The 15,902-nt window shown below is 36.7% G+C and overlaps 1 protein-coding gene across 1 annotated transcript in view; it reads right to left on the bottom strand.

Annotated features, from left to right (window-relative positions):
* AGO3 (argonaute RISC catalytic component 3) overlaps nt 1–12,803 on the bottom strand; it is a gene marked incomplete at its 5' end in the record, with an annotated part of 109,430 nt that extends 96,627 nt beyond the window's left edge. The window contains 1 exon segment of the mRNA NM_001194974.1: nt 12,628–12,803. Within this exon segment, the coding sequence (NP_001181903.1) occupies nt 12,628–12,803 (176 nt within the window).
* Nucleotides 12,804–15,902: the final 3,099 nt, after the last annotated feature.

The following is a 15,902-nucleotide window of genomic DNA, read 5'->3' as shown; positions in this document are numbered from 1 at the left end:
CTAATGTGTAACAAGATACCAAAATCACCCAGAGGTTTATAAAGCATAACTAAAACAGCTCACAGCCTCTTCTAGTATCCTTCCAATCTCTAATTTATCTTCATAACTCTACTAAGTAGCATAGAAGGTAACCATTGAATACTTTTGTATCAAAATAAAGTTTAAAGACAGCAGAGTAGAAAAAAAAAAAAGATGCAGAGTAGAGAAGAAAGGAGTTATACTTTAGATCAAATTTTTAATACTTTATAAAATTTGCAGTACACCAGAGCATTATCCTATAAACTACCTTCACTGCCAATTCACATGGGTGTGAATTCTTTCGTAACCTTATATAGCCATACCAGCTAATCTACTAGAGTAAATATTTCTTTTCTTTTGCCTTTTTAGGTACACATGTGTGGCATATGGAACTTCCCAGGCCAGGGGTCAAATGAGAGCTGCAGCTGCCAACCTACACCACAGACACAGCAATGCAAGATTCAAGCCAAGTATGCAACCTACATCACAGCTCATGGCAATGCTGGATGCTTAACCCACTAAGTGAAGCCAGGAATCAAACCCATCCTCATGGATACTACTGGGGTTTCTTACTGCTGAGCCACAATGGGAACTCCTAGAGTAAATATTTCTAGTATGTACAAAAATTGATAGGTTACTTTAGATTGAGAAAAAGTTGGCTTTTTCCCCCCTGGCTGCACTCACAGCATATAGAAGTTCCAGGACCAGGGACTGAATCCAGGCCACAGTAGTGACAACACTGATCCTTAATCCAATGAGCCACCAGGGAACTCTGAGAGAGAGATTTTTAACTCAATGTGGCTTATGCTAACAATTTCCCTCTAGGACACTTCTCCCCAGGCCACCACTGACTTCTTAAATAGGCATGATTTCTTTTCAGTCTCTGCACGCCTGGCTTCTTTTAGCATTTGCCACTGTGATCAATCCTTGAAAACTACAATCCTTGCCTTACTTTTTCTGAAACAGCTTATACTTTGTCCTGGTTCTCCTACCTTTGCATCTCTAGGTGTCTTTACTGGCAAACCTGAAATAACAGCATCCCCAGAGATCTACTCTCAGTTTTTTCATCTTGACTTACACACTCTCCTGAGGTTTTAACTATAACCTACATACTGACATATCTCAAATCTCAATCTCTATCTTATTTCCTGAGCTCTAGGCACATATTTCCAAAAATCTCTTGAATTTCTCCATTTTGATGTTTCTTACATAATTCAACCTCCATATGGCCAAAAAAAATTAAAATTAAAAAACTTGGGGAGTCCCCATTGTGGCACAGCAGAAACGAATCCAACTAGTATCCATGAGGATGTGGGTTCAAGCCCTGGCTTTCCTCAGTGGGTCGGAGATCTGGTGTTGCCATGAGCTGTGGTGTAGGTCGCAGATGCGGCTCAGATCCCCAGTTGCTATGGCTTGTGGCGTAGGCTGGAAGCTGTAAATCTGATTCAACCCCTAGCCTGGGAAATTCCATATGCTGTGGGTGCGGCCCTAAAAAGAAAAAAAAAAAAAAAAAAAAAAAACACTTGGTTCACCATCTGTATCTCTGTTAAAGCCAACAACATTGCACAAGCAAGGGACTATGAAGCCATTCTTATCTCTTCCCTTCCCTACAAGTGTGTTCATTTGTGGAAAGAATTGTTCATTCTTCCACTAATCTTTTTTAGGGCCACACCCACAGCATATGGACGTTCCCAGGCTAGGGGTCTAATTGGAGTATAGCTGCCAGCCTACACCAGAGCCACAGCAATGCGAGATCCGAGCCCCGTCTGTGACCTATACCACAGCTCACAGCAAAGCTGGATCCTTAACCCACTGAGCAAGGCCAGGGATCGAACCCGCAACCTCATGGTTCCTAGTCAGATTTGTTTCCGCTGTGCTACAACGGGAACTCCCTTCCACTAAATCTTTTATCTAAATGCCCCGCCTCCATTGCCACTGCCACTGCCACAGCTGTTAGTTAAGTCTTAGAACACACTACATCTAATCTAAAAAAAGTAACAGACACTAATTTGAAAAGGTAACACACCCCAATATTCACAGCAACATTATTTACAATAGCCAAGATACAAAAGCAACCCAAGTGCACATCAACAGATGAAGAGATAAAAATGTAGTGTGTGTATGTATACACACACATACACATGAATATTATTCAGCCATTAAAAAGAATGAAATTCTGCCATTTGCAACAACATGGAGGGATCTAGAGAATGCTATGCTTTGTGAAATAAATCAAATACTGTATGATATCATTTATATGTGGAATCTTAAAAATAATTCAAATGAATGCATATGCAAAATAGAAACAGACTGGCAGAGAGAGAAAACAAATTTGGGTTACCAAAGGGGACGGAGAAGGGAGGGTGGGATAGAGTAGGGCTATGGGATTAACAGATAAGCAATAAGGATATAGTACATAGTTTAGGGAATTATAGCCATTATTTTATAATAACTCATAATGGATTATAATCTGCAAAAATACTGAATCACAATACTATACACCTGAAACTAATATAATACTATAAATCAACTATACTGCCAATTAAAGAAAACAGGTATCTGAGGTGCTAGGTGGTATGCGAGAGTATGAGAATAAGGTTAGAAATATCCATTTAATTTTCATCCAGCAATCACAAATTAAGAAATACTAATATTCAAGAATAGGGACTGACACTGGTACCCTCACTTATTCACATCAGATGGCCAGGTGTAACACGTAGGTACACCAGGAATCCTAAGAGAATAACAGGAGTTCTAAAACATGTAAGAATTAATGGTGGAACTCTCACTTATTCATTCATTTTCAGGATACTGAAACTTACTTCAGTTCAAGTGTATGGCACATATTCAATCAGGTTCTTGGTACATTAATCAGAACATTTCAAATTACTATGTGTATTCTTTAACTGTTTATTTCGAAGGTTTCCCACCTTTAATTTTTCTATAGTTATGCAATATGTTAGAGTAGTAGTATGTGTCCATAAATTTAAGAAATGTATGTGCATTTATATTTATCTATTTATTACTTAATGAACAGGCAAATATATTTTATCTAATAGGGATGCATGATCAAAAAAGTCAAAAGACTACTACAATAGCCTTCCAGACATTCTCCAGGACTCTGGGCTTTCTCTTCTCTAATTTGTTCTCTACATTGTCATTAGAAATGCCTTTAAATATAGATATTCCTCATTTGCTCAAAAGACTCCAATTACTCTTGACTGTTTCTGAATTCACAAGCCTTAACATGTATTTAATATCCTTCATAACCTACCCCTTGGCCAACTTTTCAGACTCTAGCTACTCTATTTATACAGGCCCATTTCTGTTACATAAACACGCCTACCTTTGCTCATGTTCTCTCTATATGGATTATTCTTTCCTCTGGTCCACAGGGCAACTATTCAGTTCAGGTACCATGTCATGTACCCCATCTTCCTCCCTAACCAAAAGCAGGAATCATTACTCTGTCATCACAGAACATATACATCTCAGAGAACCTGTCACTCTATGCAGACTATGAAATCCTTAGCCGGCATCATTATCTTAATCATCTTATTATCTAAAGAACTTAGCATAGTGCCTGACACAAAACAGGGGCACAATAAATTAATGAAAATATACGGAAGATTTAAAAAAATGATCTTTAAGTCTTAAAAGTTACTGTAGGACTTAGAATTGTAGTTCCAGTCAGAATCCATATATCTTTAAATCTAGTACTGATAGCAAGCATATTATCGTGGTACTATAACATGGTAAATTCAGGTAACTGCTTTCAATTAATTTAACTCAGTTTAAGGGAAAAAATGGAGCAAACTACAAGTAAAAAAGTAAAGGCACATCCTGGAGTTCCCGTCATGGCTCAGTGGCTAACGAATCCGACTAGGAACAATGAGGTTGTGGGTTCGATCCTTGGCCTTGCTCAGTGGGTTAAGGATCCGGCATTGCCGTGAGCTGTGGTGTAGGTCGCAGACATGGCTCGGATCCCACGTTGTTGTGGCTGTGGTGTAGGCCGGCAGCTACAGCTCTGATTTGACCCCTAGCCTGGGAACCTCCATATGCCACGGGAGTAGCCCAAGAAAATGGCAAAAAGACCAAAAAAAAAAAAAAAAAGTAAAAGTAAAAGTACATCCTACAATGGAATATTATACAGCTGTTCTTATTATTTAAATCTACATAAATGGATAGATGTTAAGAGTAAATCCTACCTACTAGTTAATGATGTTTATACACCCTTTTATTTATAAGAGTATCTGCAAAATACTGTTTTAATTTTTTTTTCTTTTTAGGGCCACACCCTCAGCATATGGAAGTTCCAGGCTAGGGGTGGAATTGGAGCTGCAGCTGCCAGCCTACGCCAAGCCACAGCAACACCAGATCCAAGCCACATCTCATGGCGACACTGGATCCTCAACCCACTGAACAGGGCCAGGGATCAAATCCACATCCCATGGATACTAGTTGGGTTCATTACAGCTGAGCCACCATGAGAACTCCTGAAAAGTATCTTTGAATTTCAAATATATTGTAGGAATATTAGTCAAAATGTTAATATCTACTGAGTAATTTACTGAGATGCTACTTTAAAAGAATTATGAGATTTGAAAAAATTACCATCTATTAGCTTTCTTACTAAGTGATTAACAACTTAAAAAAAAATAAAACTTGCTTTTTTTTAACTGACAAATTTAGTATGTTATAGTTTCCCCAAGACAGCTGAAACACTCAAAAGTGTACCATTTGATTTTCACTGGCAGTGTTTTTGGGGGTACGTTCTCTAAATCATTTTAATCAGAAGTTTGCCCCTCTACCGATAAGACACCAAAAAGAAAAAGCAGCTGAAAAAGAAAAAAATAACTGCACTTCATCAAAATTAAAAATGTTTGTGCTTCAAAGGATACTATCCAGAAAGTGAAAAGGCAGCAAAGGGAGTATCGCCAATATTTTATAATAACTTTATATGGAATATAATCTATTAAATATTGAATAATTTTGTTATATGCCTGAAACTAATTTAGTATTGTAAGTCAATTATACTTCAATTTAAAAAAAAGGAAAAGAATTTTAAAAAGGAACTAAAAAGTTGATGTGCAGAAGGGAAGAAACTTTTTACAAATCATCTTATCTGAAAAGGGACTTTAATTAGAAGGTATAAAGAATTCCTAAACTCACTAACAAAAAGGCAAACAACCCAACTTAAAAATGAGCAATGGACCTGACGTTTCTCCAAAAATATACAAATAGCAACAAATATACAAAAAGATAAGCAACATCATCACTCATCAGGGAAATGCAAATCAAAATAATAACAATGAAATACTACTTAACACTCACTAGGATGGCTATAATAAAAATGATAGCAAATATTAATGAGGATGTAGAGAAATTTAAATCACTACACACTACTAATGGGAATATAAAATGATATAGCCACCTGGCAGTTCCTCAAAAGGTTAAATATAGTTACTAGATGATTCCACCCTTGTGAATACACTCAAGAGAAATAAAAACACATGTCCTCCATAAAATTCTGTACATGAATGTTCACAGCAACATAATTTTTTTTTTGTCTTTTTTCTAGGGCCACACCTGCAGCATATGGACGTTCCCAGGCTAGGGGCCAAATCGGAGCTACAGCCGCCGGCCTAGCCACAGCCACATGGAATACAAGCCACGTCTGTGACCTACACCACAGCTCACAGCAACACCGGATCCTTAACCCACTGAGAGGGGCCAGGGATCAAACCCGAGGCCTCATGGATGCTAGTTGGGTTCACTAATCACCGAGTCATGACGGGAACTCCCTCAACATAATTCTTAAGGGCCAAAAACTGCAAACAGTTTACTTGCCATCAACTGATAAAATGATACACAAAATATCCATACAATGGAATACTATTAAGTAATAAAAACGAATGAAGGACTGATACATGTTATAATATTATGTGAAAATACTATGTGAAATGAAAGAGGTCATTCACACAAAAGGCCACATATTGTATAATTCCATTTATACTGACATGTCCAGAAAAAGCAAATCTACAGAGATAGAAAGTAGATTAGTGTTGGGCGGGGGCTACAGGGAGAGAGGCAATGGGAGTGACTGCTAAAGAGTATGGAATTTCTTTTGGGGAGGATGAAACGTTATAAAATTAGGTTGTAGTGTCAGTTGTATACTATCTCTGTGAACATACTAAATACCACTGAAGTGTGCACTTGTAATGGCTAACTATGTAGAATGTGAATTTTATATCAATAAAATTGTGGTTTAAAAAAAGAATGTCCCTTGGAGGAATTCCCGTTGTGGCGCAGTGGTTAACGAATCCGACTAGGAACCATGAGGTTGCGGGTTTGATCCCTGGCCTTGCTCAGTGGGTTAAGGATCCAGCGTTGCCGTGAGGTGTGGTGTGGGTCGCAGACACGGTTTGGATCCTGCGTTGCTGTGGCTCTGGCGTAGGCTGGCAGCAACAGCTCTGATTAGACCCCTAGCCTTGGAATCTCCATATGCTGCAGGAGTGGCCCAAGAAATGACAAAAAGACAAAAAGACAAAAAAAAAAAAAAAAAGAATGTCCCTCTCATGACATACTATCCTGTTATAACATTATGCCAATAATATCCCTAATAACAAAAGAGAGTTTGAACAAACATTCTAATCTGAGATTTCTATTTAAAAGCCAAAATCAGGAGTTCCCCTCATGGCTCAGTGGTTAATGAATCCCACTAGGAACCATGAGGTTGCAGGTTTGATTGATCCCTGGCCTCGCTCAGTGGATTAAGGATCCGGCGTTGCTGTGAGCTGTGGTGTAGATCGCAGACGCGGCTTGGATCTGACATTGCTGTGCCTGTGGCGCAGGCTGGCAGCTACAGCTCCGATTACATCGCGAGCCTGGGGACCTCCACATGCAGCCAGTGTGGCCCTAAAAAGACCAAAAAAAAAAAAAAAAAAAAAAAAAAAAAAAAAGCCAAAATCATATCATTTATTTCTTCCTTCTAAAAATCAATCATCAGAATTACATTACATCCATATGCAATATGCAAATATTTTTATTTTTTGAAATTTTTTGTTTTTACTTTTTCTATTATTGCTGATTTACATTGTTCTGTCAATTTCTGCTGTACGGCAAAAGCAATATGCAAATATTGAGTACTATGTTATTACTCAGAATAGTAACTAATCATAATAGTACAATGAATATAATGTTTATTAAAAAAATTAAACCAAAAATTCAATTATAATCTTTTATCAACTATTTTAAGATTTTTTCAGATCTTTATTCAAGCAGGTCTTGTATTTATAATCATGCTGTATATACAATTTTCCCCACCTATTTCACTATTTAACAATTTTGAATAAGTACCTAACAGTCTACTCAAGGTGTATCCTTGTATATTTTTAATAGTTGGACAAATTAGCAAGATACAGAATTTATACCCTAAGTCATGACATTTCTTTTTTTTAAATTAGTTGATTTATAATGCTGTGTCAATTTCTGCTGTACAGCAGTGACCCATATATATATATATATATATATTCCTTTTCTTATATTATCTTCCACTATGGTCTATCCCAAGAGATTGGATAAAGTTCCCTGCACTGTATTCTTGGACCTCATTAAGTCATAATATTTGTAAAAAAATTAATCTTTAGTTATTAAGACCATTCACTTGCAAAAAAAATAGAAGCATTTGACATCTGCTTAATAAACATGCTCTTTTAACTAATGGTGATTTTTCAATCGAATCTTTAAATTGGAAAAAAAAAAAGAAACACATATATACACACTATCCAAAAAAGTGAGAAAAAGAAAAAAAGCAACAGATAGAAAGTCTGAAGTATAAAATAACTCATAAAATCACTTATAAGCATTTCTTGGATAGTTAGTCCAAGAAAACTCTTCTAAAGTGGAAACTTGTTTGACTGCATGCAATACATCATTCTACTATTATGATTAATCCACACTGCCAAATATTTGAACATGTGGCATATGGACAAGAGAAACCTCATAGGCGTTGATTTAAATACTGTTGCATTCTGGCCCAGAACTATTTAGTTAATACCGGAAAGGAACTGGAAACTTCTATTTAGTTTCTTCTAACTTCCAGAATTCCAGTTGTTGAAGTGTAAGTAAGAACTGAACTAATTTCAGAAGCCCACTAACAATTTTAACTGACTAGTTATGTACTATTGCAAAAAGTGAAGTGCCTCTTGAAGAAAATAGAGGGAATAAGTTTTGCGAATGTTTGCAAAAAATTAAATCAATATTATTAAGTATAAAGTTAATCAATGTCAATTTTAGAGTCCCAAAGACGTCCTGTAGCTCCTGTCAAAACTCAAATAAAAGGAACATGATAAAAAAAAATTCTATTTGGAAATGTCTAAATTACAGATCCTTCACTCCTACTGACAAATAATATAAGACAAAACAACATCAAGATGAAACATAATTAGGGACATCAACAGGATCGTAAGTTAGAATGTACCACACTATTATATACATTTTCCTCCCAAATTTAACCAACATGTTGAGCATCGACATGTGAAACACTATGGTACACTTCACATACACACACATAATACATGATTATTCCTTTACCTATTACCAAAAAAAGGTAGGAGAAGGAACAAATCTAATAGGCAGTTTTGTTCTTTTTTACCCAACATTATTGCCACTGTTCCAGTACCTCATAACTCATCTGAAATACTAAAGAAACCTCAACTCACATCCATCTAAGTCCTTCCTAGGCCTCCATCTCTGGCCATTCCCTCAATTCTAACCTATTTCTAAGTGATTCGGTTTTCCTAACATTTTCATCATTTAATTCTCCTATTCAAAATTAATGGATAATAATTCTCCACTATACCCTGCTAAAGCTAGAGGGAATTCCTTCAGGCAGAGCAAAGTAGAGAGGTGACAATAAGGGATTCGGCTAAGAAATACCTGCCTTTAGACTTTCTATCAGTTAAGAGTTTTCCTTAGATTAATAAATGCTTTTTAAAAATGTAAACATCTACCAGAGAGGTCAGGATTATCCTTCATTCAAATTTACACATTAACATTCCAGTTTTGAGAAACAAGAAAAAGAGAATTTTAGAGTGTAGCATGAGACAGCTGGTCCCTGTAAGCACAAAGAGAGACAAAAGAAAAGGAGATTAAGACAAAGACTAGCCTACAGATTCCAATAGGAAAGGATAGGGCACTGGAAAATCCGTATTTAGTCATACAAAGCCCTCTACAATGTCCAGTTCTCTTTCCTGTCCTCCATCATCATATACATCCCATTTTACTTTTACAAGCATTTCATTCATTTTACAGAGTAGTAGTTATATGCCAATCATTGAGCTAAGATCAGGGCTACAAAAATGATGATAAAGAACATTAGTTTTCATGAAGAGGTTATATTGACAGAAGAGAGTATCAAAAGATAACCAAAATGCATTAAAAAGACTATAGCAAAAGTATACATCAACCAAGTACTACAAGGCCGTAGTAGAATTAACTACCATATGACAATGGAGCTCAAAAGGTTTGTTTTGAAAAATGACAGAAATGTGCCAGACAGACTAGGGCAGAGAAGGCATTCCAGGTAAGAGTTGCAGAATATGAAAAAAGATACAGGTTAGAGCCAAACTAAGAAGGATATGCTATACTAAATTTGGGATGTTATTCTATAGACATAGGGAACTGACTACATTTTAAAGTAGAGGAGTGATATAATCAGATTTCTTACCTAAAAGTTTAATTATGCCAGAAGTAGGGATACTTAATGTGAATGGGAGAAAAAGGGATGTTAGCAGAGACCCATTAGAAGATCATTATAATAGTCTAGATAACAAAGAAGGTTCTGAAACCAAGGTGTAGCCATATGGACAGAGAGGGGCCAGATTAGGGAAAAATTTCTGAAACAAAAGCAATAGGACTTGATAAACAATAGGAAGAAAAGGAAGGTCTAGTTTGGAAGTTTAGGTACAGAAAAAGAATACAGTAGCATGAGCAGAGTGTGGGGAAGGCGATTGAAACAGTAATTGTTTCTGACTTGTGCTTGAAGCACTTTAGGGATATTCAGGTGTCAGTCCGAAGCTCAGGAAAAAAGTGGAGGCTACAGGAAGGTTAAGAAGTCATCTACTCATCTACTCAATAGATAGTAGCTTACTATAGTACCTCTTCCTTAAGCCTGGCTTACTGCATCTGTTTCTTTTCAATTGTTGTACCTCTGTTACTGTTGTGGCCTTATCTTAAAAAAAAAAAAAAAAGCCCCAAAGCAAAAAAAGTGTTCTCTTTACTATATAGCTATCTGCAATTCTACCAACTGTTTAGATTAACTCAATTCCTTTCCTTCTTGCTTTACAGTATTTCATGACTATCAAGCCAGGATTCTGGAATTCTAGTCTTACCTTTGCTATTAGAAATGTGTATTCTTGAGTAAGCCCTTTCTGGATTTCTACCATTGATAAGGTATCAGATCAATTGATCTCTTAGATTCCTCTACTTGTAATACTCAACAACTGGCTTCCTGACTTCAGAAAGAAATTCACATTACATATTAATCCTAACAGTCATATGATGGGGTTTTTTACATGTTATTACAAACTCTCTCAGTACTTATTCACTTTGTATTTCTTTTCTTTTATTAGAATATAGTTGCTTTACAATGTTGTGTTACTTTCGGGAATACAGCAAAGTGATTCAATTATACATATACATTTCATGTTTCCTATGTGTCTTATTTCTTCTACTAAATTACAAATTTCTTGACAGTAACAAAAATCTATATCTTAAATTAAGGCTCTTAATAATAATACTTATTGATTAAGAAAAAGGCTGAAGTCATGAGCTGTGGTGTGGGTCGCAGATGCAGCTCAGATCTGGCGTTGCTGTGGCTGTGGTGCAGGCTGGCAGCAACAGCTCCTATTAGACCCCTAGCCTGGGAACCTCCATATGCTGTGGGTGCAGCCCTGAAAAAGACAAAAAGACAAAAAAAAAAAATTTATAGGACCCTCAGTCAGTGTCCGCTGAGGACTGGAGAATTTCTTGGTGTTGAGGGAAAACACACACTGGATGACTTCTCTCACTACTACATATATGTGGCTCCGTTCTCCCACCTATTTATGCTCCCCGGCACTTCAAGTTCTTTTTGCACATGGCAATTCCCAGGTTAGGGGGTCCAATCAGATCAGAGCTACAGCTGCCAGCCTACACAGCAATGCAGGATCCAAGCCACATCTGTGGCCTACACTACAGCTCATGGCAACACTGGGTCCCTGGCCCGCAGAGCGAGGCCAGTGATGGAACCCATGTCCTCATGGATACTAATCAGATTCGTTTCCTCTGAGCCTCGATGGGAACTCCTCAAATCCTTTAAAGTTGCTTTTCCAGAGTTCCCATTGTGGTTCAGTGGGTTAAGAACCTGACATAGGCTCTGTAAAGATGCGGGTTCAATTCCTGGCCTTGCTCACCGGGTTAAGGATCTGGTGTTGCTGTGGGCTGTGGCATAGGCCTCATCTGCAGCGCTTATTCAACCTCCAGCCTAGGATCTTCCATATGCTGCATGTGCAGCTATAAAAATAAAATAAAATTAAACTAAATCAAATCAAATCAAATTAAAATAAAAATGCTTTTACTTGGGAAAAAAAAGAAAAAGGCTGAAGTATTTAATAGCACAAACCAAAATGCTAAGCTGAACATCACTGTTTTCTATTTGTCCATAAGTATTTCTTCTTTAAAGAAAAAATCTCCTTCATGGTGTATGCCACGTCATAAGTTCCTTTTATACTGCTTATATTACTAAATCACATTCATATCTACAATATTTGGGGGAAGTGAGAGAAACATATTGAAAGCAGAATGATAAATCTTTACATATCATATGTCTTTGTTCCTATGGAAGAGTAAGGAACAGGAGCTGAGGATGAGAAGAACAGGAGGCATGAAACTATGACACCACCATCTCTACCCACCATTGCTACCACCACTGTCACCTAAAAGGGAACATTAGAAAAGGAGTAAATAAGGTGAGGAGAAAAAAGAAAGCACAAATAAATAACAGCAAAGGAAAAAAAAATGCTTCGTCTGATTTCAAGACCTGGACCTTTCCTAAAAATGATTTGGACCTTTTCTATTATCATAGAAAATATGAGTTTATTTTATAACGGAAAAATTTCTAGGCTGTTTGTAGATTTTTCCCATCATCACACCTCTGAAGTATAATTTCTTTCTTTTTTTTCCCGTCTTTTTGTCTTTCGAGGGCTGCACCCATGGCATATGGGGGTTCCCAGGCTAGGAGTCTAATTGGAGCTGTTGCTGCTGGCCTACACCACAGCCTCAGCAATGCCAGATCCGAGCCACATCTGTGACCTACACCACAGCTCATGGCAATGCTGGATCTTTAACCCACTGAGCGAGTCCAGGGATTGAACCCGCAACCTCATGGTTCCTAGTCAGATTCGTTTCTGCTGAGCCACGCCAGGAACTCCTAAAGCAAATTACCACGTGTTCTTGGTCAAGCTGTTAGACAACATCATTGCTATTCAGATATACAAGAGGAACATAATTACTAAAGGAAAGACACATACCAACAGCAAAAGATCTGTGTGACTTCTCAATCCTTACCTGTTCACTCTTCTAGGACACTTGTCAGGTTTAATATCTACCTCATAGAGGTAGACATCAATCTTTGGGATTTCAACTTGAAAACAGTTAGCCAGCAATTTAATGGGTTTGCCCATGGTGCCATAGCCAGGTCTTCTGGGCACCATGAGTAGGGGCTGGGCCCCAACGGGTCCTGCCAGAGAAGGAAAAAAAATAAAAACATTGTTAGAAGCTGCATTTGATAATCTTGTCAACCAGAGTAGGTTAGAATAATGGTTGAAGTGTAGTGCTCAAAGAAGACATCATTTCTAACACGGACCTCTTTCATACCAATTTACTCTCCTCATTAAAACAAACATACAAACAAAAACAGGGTACCTCTGGAAAATTGTTTCAGAAGGGGAAAAAAAGAGAACAATCACATAAACACAGGTGAGCATGAGCAAATCACAAATCATATCCAAAGAGTATGCAACCAATAGCAAAGTAAACTTAAAAGGATAAGAAAAAATGAATGATATAAAAAACAATATACAGTAAAAAGGATCAAAAAGCACAAAATCAATTATTTGAAAAGATAAATAAAACTGATAAACTCCAGGCAATACTGATTTTTATAAAGGAGAAAAAAGATATAAGTAACCAATACAAATGGGAAAAGAAAAGTATCACTAAAGATACTTAAGACATTATAAACATTGCTAATAAATTTGAAAATGTGATGAAATAGACAAATTTCTAGAAAAAATACAGCTTACTGATATACAAAAGCATATAAAATTTGAAAAATTCTCTGTTGATAAAATGTAAAATGGTGTAGCTGCTTTGGAAAATAGTACAGTGGCTTCTCAAAACATTAAAAACAGAACTACCATATGATCCAGCAATTCTACTTCTGGGTATAAACCCAAAAGAACTGAAAGGAGGGCATTTTTTGTTTGTTAGTTTTGCTTTTTAGGACCACACCCTCGACATGTCGAAGTTCCTAGACTAGGGATTGAACTGGGATCCCTATGTCTAGTTGGTGGCCTATGCCACGGCCACAGCAACGAGGTATCCAAGCTGAGTCTGTGACCTACACCACAGTTCATGGCAACACCGGATCCTTAACCCACTGAGCAAGGCCAGGGATCGAACCTGCATCCTCATGGATACTAGTTGGATTCGTTTCTGCTGTACCACAACAGGAACTCCTGAAAGCAGGGTACTGAAGAGATAATTTTACACCTATGTTCATAGCAGCACTATTCACAATAGACAAAAGATGGAAGCAACCTAAGTGTCCAGTGATGCATAAATGGATAAACAAAATCTGGTATATACATACAATGGAATATTTATCAGCCTTAAAAAGGAAGGAAATTCTGACATATGCCACAACACATATGAACCCTGTGGAGGTCATGCTAAGTGAAATAAACCAGTCACAAAATGATACTGTATGATTCCATTTATTAATGGAGTAGTCATATTCATAGAAACAAAGTAGAAGGGTAGTTGCCAGGGGTTGGGGGAAAAAGTAAAATAAGGAATTTTTGCTTAATGAATATAGTTTCAGTTTTGCAAGATGAAGAGTTCTGGAGATTGGTTGCACAACATTGTGAATGTACTTAGGTACTGCTAAACTGCACATTTAAAATTTGCTGACCTCCCTCACCTGAGACCCCCTGCATTCTGCCTATGGAATGTGTACCTCTCCAAATAAACCTGCTTTCACTTTAAAAAAAAATTGCTAACATGGCAAATTTAATGTTATATGTGCATTTTATCATGGTTAAAAAAAAAAACCCTAGGTGATATCTAGTATTAAGTATTTAAAGCTCAAACTGTTTTAGCTTTTTTAAACAAGTTCAAACAATAAATTCAGTCAGTAAGTTATTAACTATAATCTGAATGAATTTACATTTAAAATATCTAAAAAGTCCTGTAGCTATTTGAAAAAATTAAATTCACAGTTTAAAATATTCACACACACACATGCACACAATAAAGGATTCTAGCTCTAGAATGGCTTCACTAGAGAATTATACCAAACATTTAAGGAAGGAAATAATACTGATCTTACACAAATTCTTCCAGAGAATAGGAAAAAAGATAACATACCCCAATTCAACCATGATGCCAGAAAAACCCTAACACTAAAACCTGACAAGAACATTATGAAAAAGAAAGATCACAGGACAATACTATTAGTGAACATACATGCAAAAATCCTAAATAAAATGTTAACAAGTTAAATCTAGCAATACATCAAAAGGATAATGCATCATGACCAAGATGAGTTCATACCAGGAAATAAAAGTTGGATTAACAATGACTTTTTTTCCCGCCGTGGACAAAAGTACATTAAAGTGCTACCTGCATCATTTATTTTTAAATTTTGTTTTCATGTATTTGTAAGATCTCTTCTGAGGTACGATCCTAGAATGAGATAGGTAATAATGAGTAATTCTAGACTATGTCTGAGTTCCGGCTCTGTCATTTATCTAACCTCCTGACTTTTGTTCAGGCCTTTATTAATACCCTAGAAATTCTATTTCCTGATCTACAAAATGGGAATAATACCTAATCTGTCTCTTTTTTTTTGTTGTTGTTGTTTTGGCTACACCTGCAGCATGTGGATGTTCCCAGGCCAGGGACTGAACCTACATCAGAGCAGTAACTAGAGTCACAGTTGTGACAACACTGGTTCCCCAACCTGCTGAGCCACCAAGGAATAATTCTGCCTCTTTTTTATGAATCCTGTCAGGATCAAATCAGAACATGAAAAATAGCTAAAATTTATCAAGCTCTTAGTGAAACTTATGATTTTATAGCTGAGGAAAACTGAAATGATTTGCTTAAAATTCCACAGCTAGTACTAGAACTGGGATTGAGACCCACCCTGTGGTTCCACTAACATATTTGTCTATCCTTTTGTCAGTAACATGTTGTCCTGATTACAACATTTGACAGTAAGTTTTAAAATCAGGTACTGTCAATCAGTTCTCTGACTATTCTCCTTCAATACTGTGTACTTATTCTGGATAATTTGCCTTTCCATATATACTTTATAATCAGTTGGTCAATCCACAAAATAACCTGTTGGGATTTTGAGTGGGACTGTGCTAAATATATAAATCAAGTTGAAAAGAACCGACATCTTGATGATACTGAGTACTTCCCATCCATGTATAATAGAGCATCTCTATTTAGATTTTATTTCATCTTTTAAATTGGTGTTTTGTAGTTTTCCTCACATAGATCTTGCACATATTTTGTTAGCTTTATACCTAAGTATTTCCTTATTTTTTGAT

This window comes from Sus scrofa, chromosome 6, assembly GCF_054392235.1.
Source record: "Sus scrofa isolate SSC_HxYL_T2T_F1_AM1 chromosome 6, Sscrofa_HxYL_maternal_Yorkshire_Landrace_v2.0, whole genome shotgun sequence".
Lineage (NCBI taxonomy): Eukaryota > Metazoa > Chordata > Mammalia > Artiodactyla > Suidae > Sus > Sus scrofa.
This window is presented reverse-complemented; position numbering and strand designations above follow the sequence as displayed.